Source organism: Rhinopithecus roxellana, chromosome 6, assembly GCF_007565055.1.
Source record: "Rhinopithecus roxellana isolate Shanxi Qingling chromosome 6, ASM756505v1, whole genome shotgun sequence".
Classification (NCBI taxonomy): Eukaryota; Metazoa; Chordata; class Mammalia; order Primates; family Cercopithecidae; genus Rhinopithecus; species Rhinopithecus roxellana.
This window is the reverse complement of record NC_044554.1, coordinates 46,628,739-46,651,842: the sequence shown is the minus strand read 5'-3', so window position 1 is coordinate 46,651,842 and position 23,104 is coordinate 46,628,739. Positions and strand designations below refer to the sequence as shown.

The 23,104-nt window shown below is 50.8% G+C and overlaps 2 protein-coding genes and 1 non-coding gene across 5 annotated transcripts in view; 1 reads left to right on the top strand and 2 right to left on the bottom strand.

The window, feature by feature from the left end:
• Nucleotides 1–581: 581 nt before the first annotated feature.
• On the bottom strand, nucleotides 582–13,438 carry PDAP1 (PDGFA associated protein 1). The gene is made up of 6 exons (XM_010375769.2): nucleotides 13,150–13,438; nucleotides 9,229–9,320; nucleotides 7,770–7,877; nucleotides 4,857–4,978; nucleotides 2,423–2,574; nucleotides 582–1,324 (listed from the first exon to the last, which is right to left on the bottom strand). Exons 1-6 carry the CDS (start codon nucleotides 13,160–13,162, stop codon nucleotides 1,266–1,268), a joined length of 546 nt encoding a protein of 181 aa, XP_010374071.1. The 5' UTR covers nucleotides 13,163–13,438; the 3' UTR covers nucleotides 582–1,265.
• BUD31 (BUD31 homolog) overlaps nucleotides 13,263–23,104 on the top strand; it is a 10,535-nt gene continuing 693 nt past the window's right edge. The window contains exons 1-5 of one of the 3 annotated variants that reach the window (XM_010375767.2): nucleotides 13,263–13,614; nucleotides 14,644–14,781; nucleotides 15,684–15,806; nucleotides 20,356–20,478; nucleotides 21,662–21,828. In XM_010375767.2, coding sequence (XP_010374069.1) covers nucleotides 15,713–15,806; nucleotides 20,356–20,478; nucleotides 21,662–21,828 — 384 coding nt within the window. In that variant the 5' untranslated portion in view covers nucleotides 13,263–13,614; nucleotides 14,644–14,781; nucleotides 15,684–15,712. Of the gene's footprint in view, nucleotides 13,855–14,643; nucleotides 14,782–15,683; nucleotides 15,807–20,355; nucleotides 20,479–21,661; nucleotides 21,829–23,104 lie in introns of all 3 variants that reach the window. The other 2 variants (XM_010375768.2, XM_030932609.1) reach the window with 2 other exon arrangements.
• LOC115898505 lies at nucleotides 18,855–18,955 on the bottom strand. The gene has a single exon (XR_004058230.1). It is a non-coding gene; the product is annotated as a small nucleolar RNA U13 (small nucleolar RNA).

Below are 23,104 nucleotides of genomic sequence, written 5' to 3'. Positions count from 1 at the left end.
TAGAACTTCACAGGAATTTATTTTGTCATTACAGTGTTGGCAGTTGATTTCTGATACATGCTCATTTTAGATATACTTTTCCTGTGCTGCAAAGTGAGGTTCTGTCTTGGAGTTGATGTCATGTCACCGGGTCCTGCACTGAAGGGCATTTGCACACCTTCTGTGGCTTCTCTCAGGAAAATGTGGGCCTTGGCGACATCCAATGCCAGTGCTATTCCCCTTCTCCCCTAGAGTTACAGAATTATAACCACCAGGGGACATCTACAGGCCAGGCCAGGATCCTGGTGCAGCTTCAGCCTGCTGTGGCCTGGAAGGGTCCCTGCCTGCTGAGGCTTAAGATCCCAACTTGGCTAAAGGAGGGGAGGGACCAGGCTACGGCATCTGAGGTCTCTCCCAGCCCCGATCCTGGGGTCCATCCCCACACCTTGCTCAGTGCCTCCTAACAGATGTCATGCCCCAGGGCCCCAGGTAGATATGTGCCCTGAACCTTGCCAGGTGCGTGTGCCTGAACGTGGCACCATACCCAGCTGGATAAAAATGGCTCAAGCACAGGAGCCAAAGGATGGAGTGCAAAACAGAGATTACGATAATGTCAAGTTTAATCTGCCAAATATACAAGTTGAATTTGTGGAGCATGTTTTGCCTGGGTGCCACACAGTAAACAGAGGTTTCTTGAAATGATCAATGGGTAGGTAAAAATGGGCCTGGCCCTGGCCAGGTGGGTAAGAACTGGGCAGGGAAGGGCAGACGGGCGAGGCCTCGACCAGACAGGACTGACCAGGGACAAGCCATGACCCTCGAGAACCCAGGGGCACAGGCTCCCGGATGACAGCCCCTCTCTGAATGAGCACCCAGGCAACACAGTCCGGGGCTGGGTATAGCAAACCTGTCGGCAGCTGCCTCCTGGGACAACCATCCCCTTACGTGCTATCTACCAGACAAATGAAAGCTCTTCTTACCCCATCTCCCAGGCACCCCCCAGCAAGGGCTCTGAATTCTAAAAACAGCGAAAACATTCAAATGGTTACATATGAAATGCTGTCCTGCATCTTTCTGTCTCAAAGATAGCGGCTGCCCCTCCCCCAGCCCCCCCCCACATCCCCCAAACAATTTCTGTGCCAAGATGAAGAGGAGGCCCCAGGCCGTGGGGGGCTCCTGGCCGTGAGGGGCTGTTGCAGCGGCGCCAGGGCACAGGGTGGGCAAGACACAGCAGAGGTCCTGGCAGCGTGGCCCAGGTCCCCGGCATCTCCTCCCACACGTCGCGGTTACTTATTCAGGGAGAGCGACTGCATTCGTTTTCCTGACAATGTGGCATCATCTTTTGCTGAGGGTGGGAGGAGAAGGGCAGGGGTTAAAACAAAGCAACCCCCACCCCTCCCAACACACGCGCCAGAACCCTAGAACCTTAGGTCTGAAAGGCTGCAGAAAATATCCTGTGCAACAAAGAAGGGACCCGAGGAGAGCCGAGGCATGGGAGAGGATTTCTGCTGCAGCTACCAGCCCGGGACCCCCTGACATTACTGACACGTTTCAGTGGCCAGACCACCTTATAGAAAGCTGTCCCCTCCACAAAGCCCCACCAACACACACTCTTGTGGGCAAATGGAAACTTCTCACTCCACCTCCCAGCAGAACCCTGTAATTCTAACCTCCCGCCACGGGTTCTGAAGTCTAAATTAAACGTTCCAACAGTTACATGTCAAGTCCTTTCCTGCTTGGGGTTTGTGAAGCAGGGTTGAATGGAAAGTTGGGATCACTGGATTTCTGGTGCAAGTGACAACATCCCTGAGCAACTGGTTTCCCCTTTCTGGGCCCGCTTCCAGGCAGGACAGATGGACATGCAGGGGCTCTCACAGACCCCCGGGAGATGGAAGGCTGCAAGTCAAATGCTCCTATAAACGACTAACTCCCATAGCCACCCTGGCCTAGAGGAACCTCCACCACCTCTGGCCTGCCTGGAGGGAGAGCACAGGAAAAGGGATGCCTGGGCCGGACGTCAAGCCGCTGTGTATCCAGCTCACCCTCCCAAGCCCTGGAGATAGACAGCGGTGGCCCCAGGCAGCTCTCCCAGGTTCCTAAGGCACCAGAGACCTTGGTGGGACCTCTGAGTCTCAGGCAAGGTCTGTACTAGGGGCGTGGTTTCCTGTGACCTCCTGCTGTTAGGAGTAGTAACTCCACCTATTGTGGACAGTGCTCTGCTGGGACTTCAACCCACAACTGACTCCATGATGTCGCTGGACCCTCCCGGTCCCCCGGCAAGTGGCAGGCACAGGGAGTGTGGGCCTCTCCTGAATGATCTCCTAGGCAGCAGTCACTCCTCACCACATCATCACCTCACGGACAGGGACACGAGTTCAGGGCTTTGTGGCTGGCCCAGGATCAGAGTTGGGGGCTGTCCCTGCATGTGCAGCCCAGCCCTTACCTTTCCTTTCCTCTTCCTTCTTCCGGGCAGCCTCCTCCCGCTGTTTCCGGATGATGGCCAGTCGGGCCAGGTCGGCCTTGGCTTGCTCTGTCTTCCCAGCCAAGTGCATTTTCATGTAACGCTCTTTTGCCTTCTGCTTCTCAATCTCTTCTCTGTGTGGATAAAATAGTGTCACGGGGACATCTTTCCCACCACTGTTTGCCAAACTGGATGGGAGTCAGAATAAAGGCCAAGGATTCGGCCTAGGGCCAAGGTGGAAGGGGTGCTCTGGCTGTGAGTCCCTGGCTCCATGAACCCCCTGCTTGGTGGACATTCACCAAGAAAGTCAGCAGGAAGAAGAGGCCCAGGGAGAGAACATCTATGATTTCCAGAAAGCCTCAGCGGGAGAGGGGACAACGTCCACCTACAGCAGGGAGGGGAGGATGCCTGAGGGCTTCATGATCAGGCTCTGGTGGCCACGGAGAGAAGGGGGACCAGGCCAGGAGTGTTCCAGAGAAGATGACCAGGAGGATGAAAGCAGTGGGGACCATATCCTACAAGGAATGAAGGGCCAGGCGCACTGGCTCAGGCCTGTAATTCCAGCACTCTGGGAGGCCAAGACAATAGGATCACTTGAGGCTGTAAGTTTGAGACCTGCCTGGGCAATATAGCAAGACTCTCGTACAAAAAAGAAAATTTAAAAATTAGCCAGATGTGGTGGCACACATCTGTTGTCCCAGCTACTTGGGAGGCTAAGGCAGGCGGATTGCTTGAGCCCAGGAGTTCAAGGCTGTGGTGAGCTATGATTGCGCCACTGCACGCCAGCCTGGGTGACACAGTGAAATCCTATCTCTAAAAAATACAAACAAAAAAAGGAGTGAAGTGGAAGAAGCAGCCACAGGGCATAGGATGAGGACCACAATGGAAAACAGACACACCCAGTCTCAGGTCAACACCACACGACCCATTCTTACAGCAGCTCAGATGTGCACGGTGCTGCCCCCCAAAGACACAGCCCCCATCAGTAGGGGGATGGGAATAATCGCTGGGCTCCCATGGGACAAAGGTGTCAGGAATGAACCCCCTAAGTGGAGTCAGTGGTGAGGGTCACGCGCTTCCTTTTGAGGATCTTCCCAAACTTGAGATTGTGAACTGGAGTGGATGCCCTTTGGGGTAAGATCGGAGGGCCTATTGGCACTGGGTTCCTGGAAGAGCCAAGTGTTGGAGTGGGAGAGGGCCCTGCCTGGCAGGAGGCTGGGGGAGAGACTCGGCCTCCCAGAGGTCTTCAGGGTACACAGAGCTGGGGAGTAATGAGAAATCAGGCATGGGAGGTAGCCAGAGGGGAGGGAGAGGGACTTAGAGGGGATGGAAGGAGCAGACGCCTCACTACAGAGATGAGGAGATAATACCTGGCGACCTGCAGATCCTAGCCCAGGAGGGACGTGACACACTCAGAAGCCTCTAAGCTGAGCCTCAGGAATGATGACCGAGGCAGCCCAAAGGCTCTGCAGGGCCCTTCAGTGAAAGCAAAGTGCCAGGCAGGGCGTCTCTGCAACCGCAAAGGGCAGAGGGAGGGAGCAATAGGATCCTTTTTACTGGTGAGGACACTGATGCCCAGAAAGGGCACAGCCTTATCGAAGGCTGCACAACTGCCAATGGCAGAATACCACAGTGGCAGAATACCCAGGTTGCTGGGTTTTTGAAGTCAATGCCAAGAGAAAGCTACTGAAGGGGGACAAAAGGGTCCTTAGCAGCTGCAATCACACCCAAGCTCATGGCTTTCCCCATGAGGCTTTCACAGACACACCCCTCAGCCATTATCCTAAATGCCCAGTCAGGAGAGAAACCAACAGGCTTCAACCTCTTGTAAGGCCCTTGAGGTCACCTGGCGGCTGCCAAACGTCAGGGCACCAGTCAAGGACTGATCCTGTGCCAGGTGCTTCAGTACATGATCTTGATCCTCATACAACTCTTGAGGAAGATATTTGCAGCTTCATTTTCACACAGGACTTGGAGAGGCCTGGGACAGCTGGCTGAGCTGCGCTGGGCTGGACTGCCTTTCTGGCCGGCACAGGTTCACAGCCCCCTTCCAGTCCTCAGGGCCATGACACTACAGATGGATGCAGGTCAGGAATGGTCAGATCAGTGGGGTAAGGGAAGTCTCCCCAGGGTGTGGTGCTCTGGAAGAGGGGAATGGAGGGCAACCCTCTGTATCCTGCACCATTACCTCAAGCGCAATGCTCAGGTCTGAGTCCGTTGTCCTATTTCCCCTGATACCACGTATCAATTGGTGAAAACAAATTCTGTGTGGCTTTTTAAAGGCTACTGGAGGGCCGCTGGGGAATGAGACAGAAATAAACAGCCACAGCTCCCAGCCAACTGGGGACCTTAGCATCCCACAGGCCAACTGCTAGCCTGTATTCCCCGGGTCACAAGGCCCAGCCAGTGATGTTACCGTTCTCTCCTCGAAAGCTCCTTTGGCCCATCCAGATCCAGCTGTGTGACCTTTTTGGTTGTCTGTGCCACCCGGTTGGGGTTCTCGATGTCGATGAGCCCTTCGACGCCTTTGCGCTTTTGCTAAAACAGGGCAAGAAGCTGGTTGTTGGAGTTCTCAGGTCCTGTGGAGCCCCTGAGGGCCACTCCCACCATCTCTAAACAGCCCATCTGGATGAGGACAAACTCATGCTCTACCTCTAGCCCACGTAGTGCTCAGCCCAAGTCTCACGGTGGGGACAGCTCTCTGGAGCATCTTCACCAGCCTGGGAAGAGCCCACAGAACGGCTTGCTCAGGGTCTAATAACTTGCCTAAGTCAACCAGGAAGTAGGTGGTAGATAAGAAGTGCGCCCTACCCCAGCTTGCAAGCACTCACACAGTGCCACTCCCCCACTTCAACCTCAGCTTCCAAAAGCAGTTTTCCATGGAATCCCATGCCTGATTCTTCTTGCAAGAAGCCCTGGCCTGGAATCCCCAGGGCAGGGTGGGCCAAGTGTGTGCTGTCAGGACCAATTCCAATTCCTGCCCACCTTAGCTGATGGACATGTAACTCAAGAATGAGCCACTGGATCACAGACTCTACAGGTTTGGGGTGCTGGCCCAAGAATCTGGAACCTGCACCCTTCCACCTCCCCTGGGGAAGTTCCAGAAGAAAGGAGTGTGTTCTCAATGCAGCAGGTTTGGTCAAAGTTTCAGGCCCTGTCAATTCCATCAATTCTCCTTAAGGGGACAGGGAGACAGCTTTGACTCCACAGAGCTCCCTCCACACACTTCCAGTCCAGCTGCACACTTACACCTCCACTCAGATGCCTGGCACTGTAAACTTAACATGTCCAAGACAGAACTTGAGATTCATCCTTTACCCAACCGGACCCTCCCTGCAATCCTAAGCATATCCTTGATTCCTCGTTCCTTCAGCAATCCCCAAATACGGCTTACATCTGTCCACTCTTCTCCACTGCCATTTTCACCACCCTAGGGCAAGCCACGATTTCTTTTTTTTTTTGAGACGAAGTTTTGCTCTCGTTGCCCAGGCTGGAGTGCAATGGCACAATCTCAGCTTACAGCAACCTCGGTCTCCCGGGTTCAAGGGATTCTCCTGCCTCAGCCTCCTGAGTAGCTGCGATTACAGGCATAAGCCACCACCCTCGCCTAATTCTGTATTTTTAGTAGAGACAGGGTTTCTCCATGTTGGTTAGGCTGGTCTCGAACTCCCGACCTCAGGTGATCCGCCCGCCTCGGCCTCCCAAAGTGCTGGGATTACAGGCGTGAGCCACCACGCCAGGCCCAGGACTTCTGATCTAAACACTGCTCTTACTCTCAACATTCTATCATTCACTCTGCATGGAGAAGCCAAAATAATCTTTTAAAAGCATATCAGGAGGCCGGGCGTGGTGGCTCACACCTGTAATCCCAGCACTTTGAGAGGCCAAGGTGGGCGGATCACGAGGTCAGGAGATCGAGACATTCTGGCTAACATGGTGAAACCCCGTCTCTACTAAAAACACAAAAAAATTAACCGGGTGTGGCGGCGTGCACCTGTAGTCGCAGCTACTTGGAAGGCTGAGGCAGGAGACTGGCGTGAACCGGGAGGCGGAGCTTGCAGTGAGCTGAGATCGCGCCACTGCACTCCAGCCTGGGCGACAGAGAGACTCCGTGTAAAAAAAAAAAGCAAACAAACGCATATCTGGTCATGTCTCTCTCACCCTTCAAGGCCTTCCCCAGCTGCGCCACTACCCACCATAAAGAAGCCCCATGCCAGGTATGGTGGCTCATACTGTAATCTCAACACCTCAGGAGGTTAAAGTGGGAGGATTAGTTGCACCCAGAAGTTGGAGACCAGCCTGGGCAATATCTCTACAAAAAATTTAAAAATTAGCTGAATATGGTGCCAGTTTGGGCAATATAGTGAGATCCCCATCTCCACAAAAAATTTAAAAATTAGCTGAGTGTGGTGGCGTGTGCTCTTGGTCCCAGCTACTTGGGAGGCTGAGGCTGCAGTGAGCCGTGCACTCCAGCCTGCGTGACAGAACGAGACCCCGTCTCAAAAAAAAGAAAAAGAAAAAGGGGCCGGTGGGGTGGCTCACGCTTATAATCCCAGCATGCTGGGAGGCTGAGGCAGGCAGATCATGAGGTCAGGAGATCAAGACTATCCTGGCTAACACAGTGAAACCCCGTCTCTACTAAAAATACAAAAAATTAGCCAGGCGTGGTGGTGTGCACCTATAGTCCCAGCTACTAGGGAGGCTGAGGCAGGAGAATCACTTGAACCCAGGAAGCGGAAGTTGCAGTGAGCCGAGATTGCACCACTGCACTCCAGCCTGGGTAACAGAGCGACATTCCGTCTCAAAAAAAAAAAAAAAAAAAAAAAAAAAGAAAGAAAAGAAACCCCAACCCCTTCAACAACTACACAGGAGGTGCCCTTGCCAATCTCTCCTCCTGCATCTGGACCACTACACTCCTTACCCACTAAGTCACAGCTACACTGGCCCCTGTCTGGTCCTTGAACATGCCAAGCTTATTCCCACCACAGGACCTTTGCGCTTGCTAATCTAGTTTCTCAACTGCTCTGCATGCCAATTTTTACACAGCTGGCTGCACCCTGTTTTTGAGATCTCAGTGTATAAGTTGCTTCACCACCACAATGCTTTTCCAGGTCCCCTCAATCACAGTCTGTTTGTTAGTAACACTTCTCACTACTTGAAACGACACTCTCTGTTTACTTCTTTATTGTCTGTATCTCCCATAAAGTGTAAACCCTCAAGAGCAAGGACGTTGTCTGCAGCTACCTTTGGGACTGGTACTAAACGGTCACTCAATGTTTGTTTGTTGAATGAGTGAGTCCAGGCCCCAGGTCCTCAAAAGACTCAGTACCTGGTAGTCATCTTCTTCATCCTCACTCTCATCTGAGTCTAGAGATTTCTTCTCCTTTTTGGGGTCACCTGCAGCCCCATCTCCACCTTCTTTTTGCTCCTCTTCTTCCTGTTTCAGAAATGGACAACCTGCAGAATCAAAAATGCAAAACAAATCCCCAAGACTGTGACCCCATCACCCCCCCAGACTGTGGACCTTGAGAGATCAAGCCTCTGGAAGGATGGAACCAAGGATGACAAGGGTCCTACTGTGACCCTGGCCCCCAGGGAATGGTACCTGGGCCAGACACAGGCAGCCTATGCACTCAGCACGACAGCTTAGAGGGCATTCCCATAGTCCAGCAAGCCCCTCACACAGCCACAGAAGGCCCTGCTCCCCTTCCTAACCCAGCCACCTCAGCAGCCAGGGTGAGAAGTTTGTTTCCTGGAGTCAGAAGGACTCAGCCACCAGGCTGAAAACCACCGTCCTGCTCAGCTCCCACCTGCCACATGCAGCTGCCAAATCATGCTGGCATTCCCAGGCAAGTCCTCTCCGCTCTCCACTTCACTCCATGGCAAGCCATCCCCCCCGACCCACCCAGACAGGTGACCTCCTGCACCAGCTTCCCAGAACAATACCTCAGAAGGCTGCTTCCCTCCACCTTTCTTGCCTTCCCACCAAAAATGTCCCTTACAGAAACCTCATGTCCTTCATCTCTTGGCACTTGTCCACATATTCTCCATGTCCTGCTCAGCTGCCGGCTCCCCCAAGGACCCCTCCCAGACCCCACAGCTGGATGTGGCCTTTCCCTTCTTGAGGCTCCTGGGGCACATCACGGCTGTGTACCCATCTGGCCCTGACTGCTCCCTTAGGCCCTTGATCCAGGCATCAATCTAATGATGTGGTAAGGATGCAGATGCTGACAATGGGAACGTATTCTATTTCCTAACAGTGGCCTGGACAATGTACTATGGGAGCAGAGAAGAGGGAACTACTAAATCAGCTGGAGGGGAGGCACAAGTCACAGAGGAGGAGAGGCTAAACAATGTCTCCAGGGATGGAGAGCACACTGCTGATGGGGGTGTGGGAAGTCAGGGCACATGTCATGTGCAGTGTGGCAAATCGTCCTGTGTGGCTGCAGCAGACAAGCAGGGGTGCTAGGAGCTTGAGCTGTGAATGGACAGGGCCTGCAGAAGGGAGAGCCTCCAGAAACTAGGTGCACAAGACCAAGAACGGGGCCCCACTAAGGCAGCTGCTGCAGAGCGGCCACAGTTCTTTCAAACCCATCCAGGCAGAGGATGCCCATGCCCTGACTGTCATTGGTTGTTCTGAGACTCACACCTGGGGCTCACTGCCCTCCCGACCGCCACGTGCTGGCTTGTCCCTGCGAATGGGTAGTCCTTGCCTGGCCTCTCTGTGAACCAAATTAGCAGAGCACCATCCTGGGCCACTGGCGTGGCCTGGACAGGCACGTACTCACCCTGGCCTTCTGCTTCTCAGCCTGCAGCTGCGCGTCGATCTCTTCAGGGCTCGTATACTGCCTCGCCCGGCCTTTGTGGCCTCCCTTTCTCCCTGCAGGGACCCGCAGTTTAGAAGGTGAGGGGGGAGGCAGCTGCCTCGACTGTTCTGACCTCCCAAGGGCTGTGTCCTGCTTGGAGTGCTCTCATCAGAGGCCACAGAGGCCTCACCTACCCCTCACCCAGCACCACCCAAACCGACACCTCCTCCACCCTGTGTTCAGAGGCACACAGGAAACAACTTGTGACCATCTGATGCATCACCAAACTGTGTACTAAATGATGGCTCCCACACAGAAGACCGGAGGGGAAGACATGGTGGACGGTGCACTGCAGTGACTGGCTACATCCCCTGGTCCCTTACAATCTAAGCATAGTGGACTCAGATGCAACCACAGAAACATGTACCACTTATACCCCTGCCATCACTATAAGGGCTTTTTACACAATGTTTGGTCACAGCCAGGGGCGCATTTTTTTATTTTTATTTTTTCTGAGATGGAGTCTCGCTCTGTCGCCCAGGCTGGAGTGCAGTGGCACAATCTCGGCTCACTGCAACCTCCGCCTCCCTGGTTCAAGCGATTCTCCTGCCTCAGCCTCCCAGGTAGCTGGGACTACAGGCGTGGGCCACTATGCCCAGCTAATTTTTGTATTTTTAGTAGAGACGGGGTTTAACCTTGTTGGCTGGCCAGGATGGTCTCGATCTCTTGACTTTGTGATCCGCCCACCTCAGCCTCCCAAAGTGCTGGGATTACAAGCGTGAGCCACTGCGCCCGGCCAGCCAGGGGCACATTTGATCCTCAGAACAAACCTATGGTACAGGAGTGATAGCTGGTCCCATTTCATAGACCAGGAGACTTAGACCAAAGCAGAGTGCTGAACAACACGAAGTTTAGAGTCTGACTCCCAGGTTCTACGCTTACTGGCTTGATGACTTTGGGCAGGTATTTAACCTCTCAGTCTCAGTTTCCTCATCTGTGTCCCTACCTCACAGGGTTGTCACAAAGATAGATGAATTTATCAATATACAGAAAGCTGCTGGAATAGCGCCTGCTACTGAATAAGCACTACAAAAATGTTCACTAATAGCCGGGCACGGCAGCTCACGCCTGTAATCCTAGCACTTTGGGAGGCTAAGACAGGCAGATCACTTGAGGTCAGGAGTTCAAGACCAGCCTGGTCAACATGGTGAAACCCCCTCACTACTAAAAATACAAAACTTAGCTGGGCATGGTGGCACATGCTTGTAATCCCAGCCACTTGGGAGGCTGAGACAGGAGAATCGCTTGTACTCGGGAGGCAGAGGTTGCAGTAGCCGAGACTGCGCCACTGCACTCCAGTCTGGGCCACAGAGCAAGACTCCATCTCAAAAACATTTAAAAAAAATAGCTGGCCGGGCGTGGTGGCTCAAGCCTGTAATCCCAGCACTTTGGGAGACCGAGACAGGCGGATCACGAGGTCAGGAGATCGAGACCATCCTGGCTAACACTGTGAAACCCCGTCTCTACTAAAAAATACAAAAAAAAAAAAAAAAAAAAAAAGCTAGCCGGGCGAGGTGGCGGGCGCCTGTAGTCCCAGCTACTCGGGAGGCTGAGGCAGGAGAATGGTGTGAACCCGGGAGGCGGAGCTTGCAGTGAGCTGAGATTCGGCCACTGCACTCCAGCCCGGGCAACAGAGTGAGACTCCGTCTCAAAAAAAAAAAAAAAATAGCTAATGGTTACTTTTTTCTCTAATCTAGTATTTGGTGGAAAGACAACAATGAAAACCACCACTGAGCACATAAGCAATTTACTGCAGATATCAGAAATACAATAAAATACCTCGTGTTCATCTCAGTAGTTTGGCAAAAAGAGAATACTTAAGGCAAAAAAAAAAAAAAAAAAAACCAAACCTACAGGCAAAAACTTTGTGCTTAGACTAAGAAATGATTGGCAAAGGACAGCTGAAAACAAACCTGACTACACAGTCTTAAAAGTTAAAAATGTGCCTAGCAATTAAAGTGTCAGTTTTATTATAGTCTGACCCTCTTCAGCCAGGACACCAGGCGTCATGACCCTTGCTAAAGCCATCAGCCAGTTTTAAAGCAGGATGGCATCCCCCTCTGCTGGTCCCCGAGTATGCAGGGGTGGCTGTGGCCTCAACTTCCACACACGACCTCTCCTGGAAGCTGAGGCCCACCTGATTTCCAGAGTCTGTCTCTGAGCAGAGACAATGTAATCAGCCAGAGTTGCTCTGCACTCCAGAGGCGGTAGCAGAGATATTGGTCTCCTGATTCCTTACAGCAGCTGCAGAGCCATAATTGGGCTGCTACAGACCACACCACCCATTTTTAATGACTACCTAGATTCCAGGGGTGTCTAAGTATATGCTTACTAAAGTCCTATTGTGAGAGAGCAAGTGTGCCAAGAAAAAAACCAACACCCTTTCTTGCTCTCTTAATACACCAGGCAACATTAACAACTCGAAATTTAAAAAACACTTTGCAGTTAACATAATGCAAACAAGAGTTGGTCCTTTGCTCTTGGGGAGTTTGATACTTTTAACACCTTCATGGGTTTTTGCGGTTTTCGGATTAACCCAAGAAAATGTACACCTTGTCTACCCCAAAAAGCTTTTCACAAGCCCAAAGACCATTTAGCTATGAATTCATATTTAAGGTTTTCTAATTGTAACCTCCAACCTTTGCCCAAAGTATCCATTAAGTAAAACTTTGGAAGGAGGATGGCTCATTCAGCAACCTCCTTTTACAGATGAAGGGACTGGGGAACAACAGCAGAGAGACTTTTCCAGCCACAGAATAGAATCAGTAGAGAGCTAGGTTTAAACACATTTAGCTCTGTAATGCCCAATTATCTCTGGAGTCAGGAAGCGATTTAGGTTTGAAAATGCTCCAGGCAGATGTTTCTGTGGGTTGAGTGCATTAACCAACATAACACATGAGCTACCAATACAAATATATTTGTTTTGTGCCAGGAGGTAGCCAGGCACTCTGTGAGCGCTATCATTTTACCACCCCAGCCCCGACTCACCAAGCTAAGGATTAGCCCAGTGTTTCAGATGAGGGGGAGGCTAACTTGTTCACGGCCACAGAATTAGACAGTGACATAGCTGGGATTCAAATTGGGGAATATTGATTCTAAGGGGGAAACAGGATAGAGGAAGGGCTACAATGGACTGAGCAGTCATGGACCTTCTTAGAAGGCCAAAAGCTGGCAAAGCCTTAAAAATAGGAATAGTTATTGCTTCACTGGACACTTTTAACGACTGCCTGGCACTGTACTGCCCACTCCACATGGATTACCTAGTTGAAGCCTCCCAACAGTACTACGAGGTCGGTACAATAGTTATTCCCATTGGCAAAAGAGAAAACGGAGACACAGGAGGTGGAGCGACTGGCTCAAAGGAACACACCGAGCCGTTACCGAACAGGGGAGTCGAAACCAGGTCTGCAAGGCATCGCCTTAAGTCTTCCTACGCAGGCCTGGCTGAACCGAAGCCAGAAAAGGCCCACGTTTTACGCGAGAGGCAGGCGGGCCCGGCACAAGCGCGGGACGCGGTGACTCAGTTCCCAGTCAGCCTAGAAGTGGGATAAATTCCAGAACCCCTAGGCCCGGAGAAGCGCATCCCAGATCCGGGTTTCTACGCTGGCCAGGACCCAGAGCTTCCGAAACTCCTCAGACCACTGACGGAGTGGCTCCTGGACACCACAGTCCTCAGTTTCCCCATCGGGACAATTGGGCGTCGAGGCCCAGGCCTGGCTCTCAGCCAGTGCGGACAGCCTCCCTCTGCGCTGCTCTCAGAGACGCCCACGGGCTGAGGGGACAGCGAGAGCTGGACCCGGGCCGCCCCTCTAGGCCTGCGGGCCACGCGCGCCCGCCCCTCACCTCCTTTAGGCATCGCGGCTCCGGCGGCTGCGGCAGCGGCGGCGCCTCGAACTGACACCGGAACCGGAAATGTCTTGGGCTCGACTTCTTCCGCCCGGCCCAGTCCCCGCCGCCGCCGCCACCACCTCAGTGGCCGCAAGGACCCGGACCTCAGGGAGGGCTCCGCGCGGAGTCGGCCTGTCCTGTGCGCCGCCTGAGTCCAGGCTTGCCCGCGCGCTGCCAGGCAACAACGCCCCAGTCTCTCCGTCCGGGGAGACGCGTGGCCCTGCCGGCCACTCACCGGAAGTGAGGGCAAAAGGCAACAGCCACTCTGGAATTCTATACAGGCATTGCTGAGGACACCTAAGATGACGCAATCTCCGCGCGGGGTGGGCGGGGCTCCGCGAGGACCTCATGCCTCCGAGCTCGCCTGAGGAGCGGAAGCCGTCAGTTGAGAAGCAGATACCCAAGGTCCCGGAGGTTCCGGTAGGTGTTTTCCCTCTGTTCTCGATTACCTTGGCAACGGCCGAGGCGGGAGACCCGTGGTCTGCACCGTCCTGGGGGGCGATCTGAGTGGCTGGACTCTCAGCCAGCCACTGGGATGTGTTCGGGCTTTGGACCTTGAGGTGGGAGAGAGTCCCGAGAGGAGGCGGCGTCCCCGTTCATTCTTCTGAGGGGCGGTAGATTTGGGGATTTTCTTCTAGGATTCTCACGCCGTTTTCTCTGGTAGGAACGTCTTCTGTATAAATACTGATTGTTTTTCTAAGCCAGGTTCAGGTGCTGTCCTTTTTATGAGTTTTCCCCACAATCCCGCACTAATACCTTCCTTCGCTCCTCCTCCCCTCCTTCCCCGGGCGCCGCTATCTCTCTTACACCTCCCGGCACATCTTTCTTCTCGATCTGATTACCTCCTACCTCCTCTTTTCTCCTCGATCTGGTTACCGCCTACCATTTCCACCTCGGGGAGGCCTCTTCTGACTCCCAGGCTGGATCAGGGCCCTCAAATTTCCCTGGGTCGTGGAAAAGCGATCATTCTCTTGTAACAGGCTGTGCGCCTTGGGGCCGAGACCAGAACTCACCTATATCTAGCTTCAGCGTAGGGGAGACTAGTGCGAAGACCACTGATTTGGGAGTCAGGGGCCCTCCAGAGTCAGGCTTTGCAAATTCCCAACTGTGTGACCCTGAGTCTACCTTTTAGAGTTTAATTCGGTGGTTTTAGAGAGTTCATGAGAGGAGGCTCTGTGGGGGGGGGGGGGGGGTTTCTTAGTCAGATACCTTACAGAAGGGAGTGACTGAATGAATTTGAGAGAGATGAATCTGTTGTGCTGAAAGGTAAATACTTAACCTGAGTTCTCTCTGGCAGCAAGGAAATGCTGTGTGGTTTGAAAAACGCTTTGCTATTTAGATTTGGATTGGCCTCTTACATGGGAACTACCTGACGCGTCTGTATGGAATATGTTGTTTGGTGTGAAAGAGACCTTGGCGATCAGCTAATCCACTGCTCTCATTTTACAGATGAAACCGAGGACCAGAGAGGGAAAGTGACCTCAAACTCACAGAGTAATTTTTTAGAGCTGGACAAGAATCCAAGCCTGCAACTGCAGAGACCAGAGATCTTTCTGCTATCTATACTCTTGGGAAGCACATCCGAAGGTACTTTGATTTTACAACCATCTTTCCCTTTTTGTTTTATGTTTTGTTTTGTTTTGTTTTGTTTTGTTTTGTTTGTTATTGAGACATGGTCTCACTCTGTCACTTAGGCTGGAGTGCAGTAGTGTGAGATGGCTCACTGCAGCCTTTCAACCTCCTGGGCTCAAGTGATCCTCTTGCCTCAGCCTTCCCTGTAGCTCAGACCACAGGCATCTACCGCCATGCTCAGTTAATTTGTGATTTTTTTTTTTGTAGAGACAGGGTTTCACCTCATTGCTCAGGCTGGTCTCAAATTCCTGGGCTCAAGCGATCCTCCCACCTCAGCCTCCCAAGGTGCTGGCCAAGACCAGAATTACAGGCATGAGCCACTGCACCTGGCCTTCCATCTTTGCCTTTTTAAATACTCACCCCCATGGCTCCCTGAGTCACAGCCCTCCTTATGCTCTATTGTAATTGCTTTTTCTCCTGTCTTTTTGCTAAAATGCCACCTTCTAAGGGACAGAGGCTGTGCCTTAACTGTTTGTTCTGTGCTCCCAACATCCAGTATAGGGTTAAGCTTGTAGTTGAAGTTAGCTAATGACAACAGCAAATGTCTCCTAGGCACACATTATACACCAGGCATGATAGATACAATTATAATGAAGTCTTCGCAATGACCACATAAGGTAGCTTCCATTATTCTCATTTTACAGATGAGGAAACAGAGACTTAGGAAGGTTAAGTACCTTTCTGAAGATCACAGCGGGTAAGTAGCAGAGCCAGGATTTGAACACAGTCTGGGTGCTGAGCCCTGTCCCATAGCTGTGACCTTGTGCGGACTCAAGGAAGTCAGCCTGTACTAAAATAATGACTGACAAAGGCCTTTGGGGATTTGAGACTCAGAAACCAATTCATTTTCCCCCCAGATCTTTGCAAATTATCGTGTGGAAGGAAAATGCCTAAAGTCAAAAGAAGCCGGAAAGCACCCCCAGATGGCTGGGAGTTGATTGAGCCAACACTGGATGAATTAGATCAAAAGATGAGAGAAGGTGAGTAGGGGAGTTCCTGTCTGGGTGGGCTGAGTTCAAAGGTCAAAGGCTTAGATGCTTCCAGGGGACAGGCGTAAGTGCAAATATAAAAAGAGGGTGGTCTACTAACACTGACCTGTTGTGTTTGCTTACGAACTCATGGAAATACAGTAAGTGCCCGAAAATAAGATAGTATTAATGAAAGGGTCCTCAAAAAGCTTTTTTTTTTTCCAATTTGAATATAAAAGGTTATGAAATATAGATCAAATAGTCTACCTATAGTTATTTACTATTTTGGTTAGATGTATATTTAAAATCATACAAAATATATTTACTTGGAAGTGCTATTCCTTTTCAGTCTCATTGATTAATCTTTGCAGCATCTGTTTTCTGTCACTTCCGTGTAAATGGCATGTGAACCTGCTTTGTGAACCCATGTCCTATGCTGTCTTTGGAAATTTTATCTGAAGCCACAAGCATCTGTTGGCCTTAAATGATCACAGTGTGGCTACTTAACCAATGTACTTTTTTTTTTTTGAGATGGAGTCTTGCTCTGTCTTCGAGGCTGCAATGCGGTGGCGTGATCTCGGCTCACTGCAACCTCTGCCTCCCGTGTTCAAGCAATTTTCCTGCCTCAGCCTCTCGAGTAGTTTGGATTACAGGCATGCGCCACCACGCCCGGCTAATTTTTGTATTTTTAGTAGAGATGGGGTTTCTCCATGTTGGCTAGGCTGGTCTCCAACTCCTGGCCTCAAGTGATCCACCCACCTTGGCCTCCCAAAGTGATGGGATTACAGGTATGAGCCACTACACTGGCTGAAGTTACTTTTTAAAGTAACTTGAAATGCTTGCTTGTAACTAACCTGATCATGGTTATTATGAGGTCGTACATCCAGCAGTAATTACTAAATTAAATCAGTGTTAAATTACTTTGCCCCTTTTTAAAAAAACTGTTGGTACCAAATACCTTCTATTAAATACTCAGAATTTGCTTTGCGATTTAGATTTGGATGGGCCTGTTGCAGTAATCATGGTCATTCTGGGCTGAGAGATTTCTTCCCCAAACAGCTGTTTATCAAAATAAAGGAAATGGGAGCGTGCTGGAATAGAAGAGATTTTTCGAGTCCTTGAAAGTAAATTAACTTCATTTTCTAAAGGGTGACTTTTGAGGGGAGGAGGAACCCTACTTTGTGTTTAGATATTCTTTACCTCCAGAAAGAAGTATTCTTTGTTCTGTTTTTCTTCTTTTTGTTTTTGTTTTGAGACGGTTTCACCTTGTTGCCCAGGCTGGAGTGCAGTGGTTCAATCACAGCTCACTGAAGCCTCCACCTCCCAGGCTTAGGTGATCCCGCCCACCTCAGCCTTCCAAGCAGCTAGGACTATAGGCATTCACTGCCACACTTGGCTAATTTTTCTTTTTTTTTGAGACAGAGTCTCGCTCTGTTGCCCAGGCTGGAGTGCAATGGCACGATCTCGGCTCATTGCAAGCTCCGCCTCCTGGGTTCGTGCCTTTCTCCTGCCTCACCCTCCCGACTAGCTGGGACTACAGGTGCCCACCACCACGCCCGGCTAATTTTTTGTATTTTTAGTAGAGACGGGGTTTCCCTGTATTAGGATGGTCTCGATCTCCTGGCCTCGTGATCTACCCGCCTCAGCCTCCCAAAGTGCTGGAATTACAGGAGTGAGCCACCGCTCCCACCCTGTGCTTGGCTCATTTTTCGTAGAGATAGGGGTGTGTTAGTCTGTTTTCATGCTACTGATAGACATACCTGAGACTGAGCAATTTACAAAAGAATGAGATTTAATGGACTTACCGTTCCACGTGACTGGAGAGGCCTCACAATTGTGGGAGAGGCCAAGGAGGAGCAAGTCACATCTTAACATGTGTACCTGCTGAATCTTTACTACCTGCTTTTCTGCTTGGATCACAGCATTCTGTTTGTTGAGCTGAACTGTAATACCTAGGTAATAGAATGGCTTAAAAGCTAGAGACAGGGAGGCATAGTCTTCTTGACCACTCCTCGCCCGTCTGTTCTTCCCTAAAAACTGAGGAGGTCATAGACAAAGATGAACTTCTAACTGCCAAGAGAGAACTGCCTTGTGGCAAGTATGAGTGTCACGTGATCCTGCATGTGTTGAAGGATCGGCTTCTCCTGCGGCCACTTCACTGAGAACCTGTCAACTGGTCTAGTTTATTTGGCTTTTCCTCAGCCCTAAAGGACTTTGGCTGGGAGATGAAATTAGAGGTGCCTTCAAGATGATTAGGATGCCCATCTGTGGGCCTAGAATTATCTTGAGAAATTATTATGCTGTAGAAATAGATCTGAAAGCATAGGGACCAAGGTTGGTTTTTTGGCTTTTTTTTTTTTTTTTTTTTTTTTTTTTGAGACGGAGTCTTGCTCTGCCACCCAGGCTGGAGTGCAGTGGCCGGATCTCAGCTCACTGCAAGCTCCGCCTCCCGGGTTTACGCCATTCTCCTGCCTCAGCCTCCCGAGTAGCTGGGACTACAGGCGCCCGCCTCGTCGCCCGGCTAGTTTTTTTTTTGTATTTTTAAGTAGAGACGGGGTTTCACCGTATTAGCCAGGATGGTCTCGATCTCCTGACCTCGTGATCCGCCCGTCTCGGCCTCCCAAAGTGCTGGGATTACAGGCTTGAGCCACCGCGCCCGGCCGGCTTTTTTTTTTTTTTTTCTTTCTTTTTTTTGAGACAGGGTCATCTATCTTCCAGGCTGGAGTGCAGTGGCACAATCTCAGCTCACTGCAACCTCTGCTTCCCGGGTTCAAGCACTTCTCGTGCCTCAGCCTCCCGAGTAACTGGTATTATAGTCATGTGCCACCATGCCCAGATAATTTTTGTATTTTTAGTAGAGACAGTGTTTCACCATGTTGACCAGGCTGTTCTCGAACTCCCGACCTCAAGTGATCCATCCACCTTGATCTCCCAAAGTGCTGGGATTACAGGCGTGAGCCACCGTGCCCAGCTGGGACCAACCTTTTAACAGACGTTATCATTGAATGATCTTTTTAAAAATCTATGTTTTCTAATTCTGTAATTAAAAACTTTTTTTCTTGTCACACGGGCAATGTGCCAACAGTGTGACAAGGTTTGAGAGTGGCACGTCTCACACATGGATGTGAACACCCAATCACACTCATGAATTACAAAAGGATCCAAAAATAGACATTTTTAATTTAAAATAATTGTTTAAATTACTTAGCTTACCTTTTTTTTTTTTTTTTTTTTTTGAGACAGAGTCTCACTCTGTCGCCCAGGCTGGAGTGCAGTGGCGTGATCTCGGCTCACTGCAAGCTCCGCCTCCCTTGTTCACGCCATTCTCCTAGCTCAGCCTCCCAAGTAGCTGGGACTACAGGCGCCTGCCACCACGCCTGGCTAATTTTTTGTATTTTTAGTAGAGATGGGGTTTCACCGTGTTAGCCAGGATGGTCTCGATCTCCTGACCTCGTGATCCATCCGTCTCGGCCTCCCAAAGTGCTTGGATTACAGGCGTGAGCCACCGCGCCCGGCTTTTTTTTTTTTTTTTGAGATGGAATCTCACACTGTTGCCCAGGCTGGAGTGCAGTGGTGTGATCTCGGCTCACTGCAACCTCCACCTCCCGAATTCAGGCAATTCTTCTGCCTCAGCCTCCTGAGAAGCTGGGATTACAAGCATGCACTACCACGCCTGGCTAATTTTTAAATTTTTAGTAGTGATGTGGTTTCACCATGTTGGTCAGGCTGATCTCGATCTCCTGACCTCGTGATCTGCTGACCTTGGCCTCCGAAAATGCCCAATGGCTTATTCTTTTTTTAAATAACAGCTTTATTGAGATACTAATCATATACTGTGAAAGTCATCCTGTTAAATTATCCAATTAAGGGATTTTTAGTATATTCACAAAGTTGTACGACCATTGCCACACTCAGTTTTATGTTTCAGGGTTCATCTGTGTTGCAGAATATATCAGTACTTACTTCATTCCCTTTTTTTTTTTTTTTTTTTTTTTTGAGACAGGAGTCTTTGAGACAGGAGTCTCGCTTTGTTGCCTAGGCTGGAGTGCAGTGGCATGATGTTAGCTCTCTGCATCCTCTGCCTCTGAGTTCAAACAATTCTCTTACCTCAGCCTCCGAAGTAGATGGGATTACAGGCATGCGCCATCATGCCCTGCTAATTCTTTTGTATTTTTAGTAGATATGGGGTTTCACCATGTTGACCGGGCTGGTCTCAGACTCCTGACCTCAAGTGATCTGCCTGTCTCAGCCTCCCAAAGTGCTGGGATTACAGGTGTGAGCCACTGAGTCCGGCCAGCCCTGTTTAACTTGTTGAGGAGCCACCTAACTCTTTTCTGCAGTGGCTCCACCATTTTATATTCCAACCAGGAACGTGGGAGACTTCCAGTTTCTCCACATCCTTGCCAACACTTGTTATTGTGCCATAGTTTTGATGTAGCCATCCTAGTGGGTATAAAGTGGGTATAAAGTGGTATTTATTCATTATCACTAGTTATTTACAAAAAGAAAATCCTGCGCAGACCGACCGTGTTCCCTCAAACCACACTTTGTTTCTCCCCAGCTGAAACAGAACCGCATGAGGGAAAAAGGAAAGTGGAATCTCTGTGGCCCATCTTCAGGATCCACCACCAGAAAACCCGCTACATCTTTGACCTCTTTTACAAGCGGAAAGCCATCAGCAGAGGTAATTAGTCAGTCTCTCTTGGCCTTTCAAACTCGAGTCACCTTTGGAGTTACTGAGCTAACCACAATCATTCTCACAACCTCTGCAAGTCATGGTTTTTCTTACCACTAAAAATAAGGGGGAGTCAATGTTGGCTTGAGTTTTGTGTGTGTGTGTGTGTGTGTGTGTGTGTGTGTGTGTTTTGTTTTTGAGATAGAGTCTCACTCTGTCGCCCAGGCTGGAGTGCAGTGGCAAGATCTTGGCTCACTGCAAGCTCTACCTCCTGGGTTCAAGCGATTTTCCTGTCTCTGTCCAAGTAGCTGGGATTACAGGCACCCACCACCACACCCGGCCAATTTTTGTATTTTTAGTAAAGATGGGGTTTCACCATATTGGTCAGCCTAGTGTTGAACTCCTGACCTCAGTTGATCCACCCAACTCGGCCTCCCAAAGTGCTGGAATTACAGGCGTGAGCCACCGCTCTTGACTTTTTTGTTGTTGTTGTTATTGAAACAGGGTCTCTTGCTGTGTTCCCCAGACTGGAGTGTAGTGGTACAGTCATGGCTCACTGCAGCCTCAACCTTCTGGGCTCAAGGGATCCTCTCACTTCAACCTCCCGAGTAGCTGGGACTACAGGTGTGCACCACCATACCCAGCTAATTTTTAAATTTTTTGTAGATGGGCCCTCACTATGTTGCCCAGGCTGATTTAACTCAAGTGATCCTCTGGTGTTGGCTTCCAAAAGTGCTGGGATTACGCCACCTTGCCTGGCCTAAATACTCTTTTTTGTTCCTCCTCCAAGGACTGTCCCACTGCAATACTGAATGCTTTTTTTTTTTTTCTCTTTTTGAGATGGGGTTTCACTCTGTCATCCAGGCAGGTCCAGTGGCATGACCTCAGGTCAGTACAACCTCTGCCTCCTGGGTTCAAGTGATTCTCCTGCCTCAGCCTGTTGAGTAGCTGGGATTACAAGCGCCTGCCATCATGCCCAGCTAATTTTTGTATTTTTAGTAGAGGCGGGGTTTCACTATGTTGGCCAGGTTGGTCCCGAACTCCTGACCTCAGGTGATCCGCCCGCCTCGGCCTCCCAAAGTGCTTGGATTACAGGCATGAGCCACTGCGCCCAGCCTGAACGCTCTTTTTGATCAAGGGTTGGGGAGGTTTTTAGACCATGGACTGATGCTCTTCCCCATCTTTTTGACAGAACTCTATGAATACTGTATTAAAGAAGGCTATGCAGACAAAAACCTGATTGCAAAATGGAAAAAGCAAGGGTATGAGAACTTGTGCTGCCTGCGGTGCATTCAGACAAGGGACACCAACTTTGGGACGAACTGCATCTGCCGTGTGCCCAAAAGCAAGCTGGAAGTGGTAATGTCTGACGCTCAAGCTTGATGTTATTTTCAGCTCAAAAGCTCTAGTCGACTCCAAGGGATCTTACGTTATTTGATTGGGCTGGAATGTCGTTTTATCCCTGGATATCCTGCTGGCTCTCCCTCACGGGAGTGGGTCTCTCTGTTCAGGAATCTGTGTGAGGCAGCGTGTGGCTGTGAGTGTGTTTATTAGGTCTGGGGCCAATCTCAACTCCACCTTTGGGCAAATTACTGAACCCCTTTCCTCACTTAGGAAATGGTGGTGAAGAGCCCTAATCCCAAGGTGGTGGCAGGGTGACATCAGGGAAGGGTGGCCACCGAGTTCCTGTCCCTTTCCCTCAGTCCTCACAGTGATACTTTAACATTACCATCACTGTCTTTCCCCCTGCCCCCAGGACGGAGTCGCCCAGGCCGGAGTGCAGTGGCACCATCTTGGCTCACTGCAACTTCTGCCTCCTGGGTTCAAATGATTCTCCTGCCTCAGCCTCCAAAGTAGCTGGGATTACAGACGCCCACCACCATGCCCGGCTAATTTTGTATTTTTAGTAGAGATGGGGTTTCTCCATGTTGGTCAGGCTGATCTTGAACCCCCAACCTCAGGTGATCTGCCCACCTCAGCCTCCCAAAGTGCTGGGATTACAGGCGTGAGCCACTGCGCCCGGCCCACTGTTTCTTCTTTCAGAACTTTCTGTTCCAAGTACCACTCCTAGGCCAGGCACCTCAGGAGTGGTGCTGAGGGACAGGAGCTGAGCTCCATCCAGCCCCAAGCCCCTCTGAAAGGCAGCTGTGGCCTTGGCACACAGTTGTTGGCCCAGCTAGGAGGTTAGGCCCCACTGCCCATCTGCCAGCCTGGCCTGGTCCCCAGCTCCACACAGGTGCCTCTTCACACGGTCCCTTCATGCTGCAGTGAGACTGACAATGGAGAGCTGCGGCTGGATCTGAGGACTTCTGTACTGAGCAGTGGGAGTGAGCAAGGGCCGCCTCCCCAAGGAAAGACTAGGGTATTGGTTTTCTGATGGAGGCAGGGAGGGGTGGCAGAGTGGCAGAAGCCCCCCCTCCCGAGTGCCCAGATTCCACAAGGGATCCAGGTCGGGGGGCTGGTGGACTGGGGTGCTGCTTCAACCCAGTGGCCAAAACAGCCTGCTGTAGACTTACCTGGGTTTCATCAGAGGATCCTGTTTACTTAAACTAAGGTCTTGCTCCTCCAACAAAAGAACTGAAAAAGTGAAATAAACACAAGCCACTGTTCTAGGGCTTTCTGGCCGGCCAAGCAT